Genomic DNA, 8185 nt, shown 5'->3' on the forward strand with positions numbered 1-8185 from the left:
AGTTCTGAGAAACATTGTGATCAAAAAAATTTTTGTAATGCTTGGGAACATTTTATAGATTATATTAGCATTGAGGAAATAAATTCTCTTTCTCTTGTACAAGCAAGGGCCTTCAAAAATGTTTCCAAAAGCCTCTTCGCCATGTTCCAGCTTCATCTGCCTCACCACCGGGAGCCACAGAAAGTGAAAATGCTCAGTGTACTTCATTGACAGGAAACAGAGCTTTGCACTGTTCTTTTTAGGAGAGGGGAGGGTTGCAGTAGTGAATATTACATGGGCTTGGGAAGGACTTATGCTTGAAAGGCAATGATATATGATGAAATGTTCAAATAGGACCCATCTGAGGAAGGGGCACTTCATGTGGATGGGGTTAACCAGTGTTGTGAAAAGAAGTGATTTTAAGATGCAGTTGCATTATGTTGAGTGGGAAAAGAGCAGAAGTCATGCTCATGCTCATATGTGTGGAGAAGAGGAAGTTCACATGAAATACTCCTTGGTATGTAGTAATCTCAATTTACTACAATATTTTATTTGGGGCGGGGGTAGATTTTATGCATGTTTTGTATTAGATTCTATCTTTAATATTTGCAATTTTATATTTTCATAATTTTTAGCAGAGTGTTGAATTCAGGTAGATCGTTAATGTTTCCAGTCAGATACTAATTTGATTTAGATACTAGAATTATACCATCTGTGCATTTATTCTCCCAAATTAGGGAACACAATAAAACACACTGAAGGATTTTCAGGAGACTGCTCATGTTTCAGAAGACTGCTCATGTAAGACCTTAGAACACATCTTATTAAGGGACCCTAATCCATCATTTTTAAATAGCGATGAAGAACTAAAATAAGTAAAAATGATTAAATGCCATTTGTGGACAGATTCCACTTTGGAAAGAATAATGGGATTAAGAAAGCTTGGGATGTGTATCAAAAGGCAGAAAATGATATAAAAATTGTAGTTTTTATTCACAATGAATGTTTATTCATGATTTCATAAAAAATGATGTAGAACTATATGAATGTAGAATTAACTTTTTAGTATTTAGGTTTGCTTTATAGGACACAGAGCTATAATATTATGTATAAAATTCAATGTCCTCTGAAAGAAATAATTTAAAGCAGTTTCAAATTTTTTCTAGTTTCTTTTCTCTTTCTCGCTTTCACTCTCTGTCACACACACACATACGCACACATACCCTTGAATCTTTGAATTAAGGCAAGGGTGGTAGTATATGCATTTGGTAGCAAAAAAACCTATAATCAAAGATAATAAATGATTATCCTCAAAAGGCACACAGCTGGTACATCACTCTGTATGGAGAGGGCTACATTTACCCATTATTGAACATAATATTTGAGTTGCATTTCAGGTGATGACATTGAATTTGGGCTGAATTAACTCTATTTTGTCTAGGCATCTTTGGCTAACATGTATTTGTGAAACAGTTTACAGCAATGGGTTGTAAAATATTTTTTCAGGATAATTACTTTATGCAACCATACAAAATGTAATCATTTTTGTGGCCCTTTACCAATTTCTCACTACCCTTGCCCCGCCACCCCATTCCCTCTTCTGGTGGCCTCAGTTCCATTCTCTCCTTTTGAAGGTTCAACAATTCTCGTGATTGTTGTATCTTTCTTTCTTTCTATTTATTTATTTATTTATTTTTAGTTCCCACTTATAAAACCTTTTTTTTTAATAAAGCCAATGGATCAACCAAGGTTTGGAATTTGACATGGTTGTCTCATAACCACATGATGAAATAGAACTAACCCAGTCAAATGGTGAAGGACGCTGCCTTGTTAAATGGGTAAAACCTGAGTGACTTAGTTTTCTTAAGTTAGAATTTTTTTCACCTTAGGATTTTCTATGACTGTTCACTGTCCAAAACACTCCACTGTTTTCTGTCTTTCTCCAGAGTAAATTCTATCTGTATTGACCAAGGCCTCATTGTGGTGTACCACAATAGCATAAGATTTATATTTAAAATCACCACTTCTAACTTTTTTATGAATTTATCTCTCCATTTATATGCTTTTGACCTAATAGTCTCTTGATTTCAGTTGCCTCTGGGGCCTTAAAAAGGCCTTTGAGGGTGATATAAATGGACGTTGAATGTTGGAAGTTAACTAAATGGTGTCAATGCAGGTTGATTAAAATTAACTGAGGATAGTACTAGCATGGTTTTCTAAAATATGGTATCATTTCTAATTTCTTGGGATTCATTTATAAACAGTTTATGCTAAATATGTTTTCTAAACTTTCTAAATATCTTTTTCTGTAGATATTACACCATTTTTCTCCCTGAAACTTGATTAACTAGTAGTTAGGATAAGGGAGAAAAGAGACATTGACTTAGTGGAATTCAATATTGTGAAGCTGATATTTTTGTAAGTGGTGGGCGTTATGTAGACTTTGCCAGGAGTTGATTGTTTCTTTCTTGGTCCTGTTCCATTTGAGAAGTTTGTGCCATTTGACACACTATCCATCCTTCTTTGTTAGATCTTCTTTTCAGAGATCATCTTGTCTTGACCCAAAACTCTTTAGTCAATGCCCTTCTCAGAGCAGCTTTCACATCCTTGTTTCTCAATGTATAGATGAATGGGTTGAGGGTAGGTGTGACAATGCCATAGAAAAGAGCCATGATCTTCCCTCTGTCATGAGAATAGCTGGAGGGAGGCTGGACATACATACTGATGGCTGTAAAGTAGAAGAGGGAGACGACCAGCAAATGTGAAGCACAAGTATTGAAGGCCTTCCAGCGACTTTCAGCAGAGCGAATTCTCATTACTGCCTGAGCAATGAACACGTAAGTGCCCAGGATGAGAGTGAGCGGCACCAGGAGTAGCAAAGCCCCTAGAACGCTGAGCTCAGCTTCATTCACATGAGTATCAATACAAGCTAGTTTCAAAAGGGCAGGAACTTCACAGAAGAAATGGTCCATCACCCTTTGTCCACATCTTGGGGCCACCACCGTGAGAGTGGACTGGACAATGGAGTTAGCAAAACCACTAAGCCAGGTTCCAATGGCCATGTGAATACAGCGTCTCTGGTTCATGATGACTGGGTAGTGAAGAGGCTTGCAAATGGCAGCATAACGGTCGAAGGCCATGATGGCCAGAAGTATACATTCAGTGGAACCCAAGGCCAAAAAAATATAGAGCTGGGCAACACAACCTCCGTAGCTAATGGTCTTTTCTGGTCCCCTAAGGTTGACTAGCATCTGTGGGACAGTGCTCGTAGTATAGGAGAGGTCCAGAAGGGATAGATTTGAGACAAAAAAGTACATGGGACTGTCAAGCTGAGGATCCAGTCGGGAAACTAATATAATGGAGATATTTCCAAATAGGGCAAAGAGGTAGGCCACCAGAAAGATTACAAAGAGCGGTGTCTCTAGCCAGGGACGGTCAGAAAATCCCAATAAGATAAAATCATTGAGCGAGCTCTGATTGTCGATCCACATATTAGCACTGATAGGTGAAATGCCAGCCGAGACCTCTAAATACCCACTATTAGGAATGGGTATCCATGGTAGGAGGAAGCCACTGACAATTAGATACCAGAGATGCTGAGATGAAATTCTCATTTTTGCTGTAATCTGCATCTATATCCTGATTGCACTAAAATGATGTAGTTTCATCATTTATGGTAAAATATTGAGTTAACAAGGTCAGAGTAATATTGAAAGACTGCTGAGAAAGGAAAAAATAGAGCATCAGCAACATAGTTGGGAAATTTTGCTTATTTAATGGGTGTCTTCTGGTTAGCTACTCACTCCCTTTGGATTTTGAAATCCTTTCTTCTAAAATGTTTAAAAGTACTTCCATTAATGCTACATTGTCATAGATATTTAATGGTGACAACAGAATGTAGATTCGAACAGATTGGGAAAAGGCAGAGCTTTCCCAAAATAGGCAGAACAAAGAACACCGTGAAGACGGCAGGTGGATCTGCCACTGAGGCAGAGCCAAGGGGTCTTGTCATGTTCCTCTTCTTCACACTGACCCTCGTCAGAAACATCATGGGAACTGGAGCTCTTCACAAAATCTGCATGATGAGAGGGTGGAGTGTTAGGCCTCTTTGTACCCCTTTCAAGCTTTCATACTGGTCCTACTCAGAAAATTTAAAAATAAAGGGAAAAAACAAAAAGTTCAAACAAGATAACATACACAAAAAACAATTAGACCTTAGAAACTTGCTTGCTGTGAAAATGCTACTCAAAAAAATCTGGATAAATTTGATAAAATTTTAACGTCTGCAAGAAATCACCAGAAAGAATTCAAATGTTTGGATCTCTGTATATGAATTTCTAATCCCTGAGGATTGTCATCCACACATACAAACTTAATCATTTCCCCTCTCTTCCTTCTTTATTCTCATGTCTTCTCATTACTTATACTATCTCTACCACCTAAGTTGCCTTTATCCTGCTCTTTCCCCATCCAAATCACACAATTCCTTTATTATATAATTTCTGAAGAATAACTCCAATGGCCAATTTTTCCATTCTGTACAATTCTAAGTTTCTTTTTGATTTGACTCATATTTTAGTAAATTTGCCTTGTATTTTCTCTAGTTGCTTTCTCCAGTCATTTCATTTGGTAGCTGTGTGACTTCGGAGATGTTATTTAACCTTTTCGTGCATCAATCAATTTTCTCATCTTTAAAATGAGCATAATTATACCCACCTTAATATACAGATTAAGTGATATTATGTAAATTGCAAACATAGCTTAGTTCTTGTCATATACTAATAATTCAATAACTATTAACAATTATTATTTATGTACCTAATTACTAACTCCCAAACATACAGATTGTACTTGTCTTCATTTTTTGCATCTCTACACAGTGTGTAGTGATATTTGTAGTAAACAATAAACAAACATGATCTGACTGCTAGGAAATCAGCTCAGAATCCTCTGATTATTTTTCTGATCTTCTTAATTGATCCATCATATTCTTCTTGTGATTCTAACTTAGTAGGATTAGTGGACTTAGTTGGCCAGGTCTACTTTTTTAAGCTGGTGTCATTTAATTATGGAATTAGACAATTTGGGTGGAATGAGTGACAGGGAGAAACAATAAGGAGAAAGTTTAGTTTCACAGCCAAACTTCTGAATTACTAAATCCCAAACTGAGCTCATTTTCCACCATTTGCACTCTAATATCTTCGTTTTATAGAATCACAATTTTGGGGGCAAGCAAAAGGTAATTATTCTCTTTGTTTTTTGTTTTGTGGGTTTTTTTTTTTGGTGGCTGGCCACTATGGGGATCCAAATCCTTGACCTTAATGTTATCTGCACCATGCTCTACCGAGTGAGTAACTGGCCAGATTGAATTGTAATTGCCTATGTGTCATTCAAGTTGTCAAGTGGACCAATTCTTCTTTAACATTGTCTTTCCTATATATCCATTAAATCTATATCTATCTAAAAACATTAAAGCAGGCACAAATATTTCATGACCTCTACTTTTTAAACTTGTGTCCCTGCTTACAATTACTCTCATCTTCAAAGAATCTGAGCTTGTTTGGAGAACAGTCTTTCCTTGGTTCAAATTTAATCATTTACATCTCAGCTCAGCATTCTTCAGTGGCTCTCTATATTATAACACATTATATTAAAATGCAGCCTTAGACTCAAGGCCTCATATAATAACTGCTTGTGCCATGCACACATGTACACTAATTTAGCAAAATTTCTACTTTCTCCCTTGTGTTTATGCTGATATGAAACTGCACTGTTGCTGTCCATCCTGCAAGGATTATCTCAAGTACAAAAACTTTCTTAAGTATTTCTTGCTCTTCTACTTTACTGATCCCCCAGAGCCCTTTATAATTTCCTTATGATATACTCCACATTTTATTAAATATATATACACATGCAAGCATATATATGTACATAAATATATATATTTTACACATATATATATAGAGAGAGAGATTTTCTTTTCTGTGCTTGGCCTGTTTTCCTGACTAGATGGGTTGTAAACTCTCCAAGAGTTAGCATGTGAATTGCAGAAGTAAGAGTATATATTAAATACAATATGTACTCACTACATTTTAATTAGTTTGAAGCTAGTTGAAACAAGCAACAATAAAACTCTTTCCTTTGGTGTTCTGATATGTTATATTACAATAGCAGCTTGATATCATCATGTCTTTTCACCTATGACCTCACCAGTTTCACTGGTATTTTGTCACAACTGAACCCAAATACATCATTTATTTTTCCATTCCAAGCCCAAGAGGCCAACACAGAGTTAAAATATGCCCTATTTTACTCTTAAACATTTTTAGGGTTTTATTGCCAATTCTCAAATTAATGTAACTAATCAACCAATAAATACATTTATTTTACTTACTAAAAATCAATGTGCTTTGAATATGTCACTTCACATGCTTGTAACTCATTATTTTCAACTAGATAATGAGAATCAAAATACTTGCATATAACTCCATAGTACTTTTATGAGAATTGAATGTAAATTTGCTTTGCACATTAAAGAAAAACACTGTACAGTATGATATATAATACAAAGAGGAATATAAGCAGTAGCTGCAGTATTAGGACTACTCACACGATAAAATTATATAGAAATGATTCTAGAAATTTCCAGGTGCCTGTGACCTTCCATGGAAAATTAAGTTGATTATTTTCTTGAGACTTCTCTTTTTGTAAACCCTATCATTTCTTATCTCTGTAATGCCACTCTTCATTTCAAACTAGTCTTATACAATTTGTTTCTTCTCCCATTTCTCATCCTGGGGTAGCAAGTCTTTAGGAATAACGCCTTAGAAACATGAGTATGTTCTGTATTATATTCCCAAAGAAATGGGATAGATATCATTGCCAGTTGATTAGAGAATTATTATAGAAATATAATTTGCTTCAACATTGAGAAATTATTATATCTTTACATATATATATTTCCGACAGAATTTTTCCTTATCTACTTTAGTCAAAAGAAAACCTCTACTGTGTTGCAGGATTACTTACAGAAGAATACTCCTTAATCAGCATTCAAGTAATTCCTTGCCCAGTTAGAATACTTAAAAGGATGATTGTAGAATGCCACCTTCATCCTATCTGGATTGTTCCTTTCAGAATCTCATTAATTACCTGCATTCAGATATTGTTTTTCTAAATCTGAAAAATGCTAAGTTTCTCCTCCTACCCTTCAAAAATTACTGTTATATCATTTCCACAATTTTTGTACTTTTCTACCCCCCTCTCCAAATGGACATGGGTATTTTTTTTGTTATTAATTGCTAATGAGTTTTTGAGATAAGCTTGCGCTATTATGAACAAAAACAAGTTACATACTTTACTCCAGGGAAACTGCTGTTATTAAAGAAGAAAACATAGCATGTTCCCTTGGTTTTCTGGATACTTGATATATTACCAAATATTGAAGATTTATAGGAACATAAAGTAAAATGAATAATGAAGAGATGATAATAATAGGTAAACACAGAAAGTAGGATTAAAAGAGGAAAAAATAAAGAAAAAAATAAAAAAGGAGAGAAAAAGACAAACATATAAAGATAGTAATGTCACATCTAATACACAGTTGATAGATAAATATCTGTTGAATATATGAATATAGAAAGAAATGGAAGTAAAATGAGAAGTAAAGATTAATGGTATAGACTAAATCTAGTACTTCAGTTTACTTGCCTGGAAAGGACTGTGGGGAGTACTTGTCCTTCTGGCTGTATAAGAAAATTGTGGGGATTAGTAGAGCTTAATTTACTTAAATAGGAAGTAAAAAAATATGCTATTGATCCCCCTGAGGTTGAGAAACTGCAGCTGGGGAACAGCAGGATCTATAGATCTCAAGCAAATGGGGTGGGCAGAGGAGTGAAGGGGGAGCAGGGAAGAAGTATCTGACCACATGGCTTAAGAAAACATAGAGCCCATTATTCTCATATACTCTTCATTAACTTTCTAAGCATGATTCTGATATAATATGTTAATAAGACAAAAAAGAAACAATATTTAGCTGTTCATTCCACAATATTTAGCTGTTCATTCTGACTCACTTTAGATATTTCTTCTTAATGTTAATTGTCTAAGGACCTTTGCTATAGTTTTAATCCCATGCTTTCTGCTTATCAAATTCCCCATATTCTAAATTGTCATAGATTTAAACAAACTTTGATTTACTGAATGT

General features: G+C 35.1%; 1 protein-coding gene across 1 annotated transcript; it reads right to left on the bottom strand.

Moving 5' to 3' along the window:
• Positions 1-2525: 2525 nt before the first annotated feature.
• LOC103608115 (olfactory receptor 2B2-like) lies at positions 2526-3470 on the bottom strand. Its single transcript, XM_008592561.1, has one exon. The coding sequence runs from the start codon at positions 3468-3470 to the stop codon at positions 2526-2528; it is 945 nt and encodes a 314-aa protein (XP_008590783.1).
• Positions 3471-8185: the final 4715 nt, after the last annotated feature.

Source organism: Galeopterus variegatus, unplaced genomic scaffold (genome assembly GCF_000696425.1).
Source record: "Galeopterus variegatus unplaced genomic scaffold, G_variegatus-3.0.2 Scaffold8029, whole genome shotgun sequence".
In the NCBI taxonomy this organism is placed as follows: domain Eukaryota; kingdom Metazoa; phylum Chordata; class Mammalia; order Dermoptera; family Cynocephalidae; genus Galeopterus; species Galeopterus variegatus.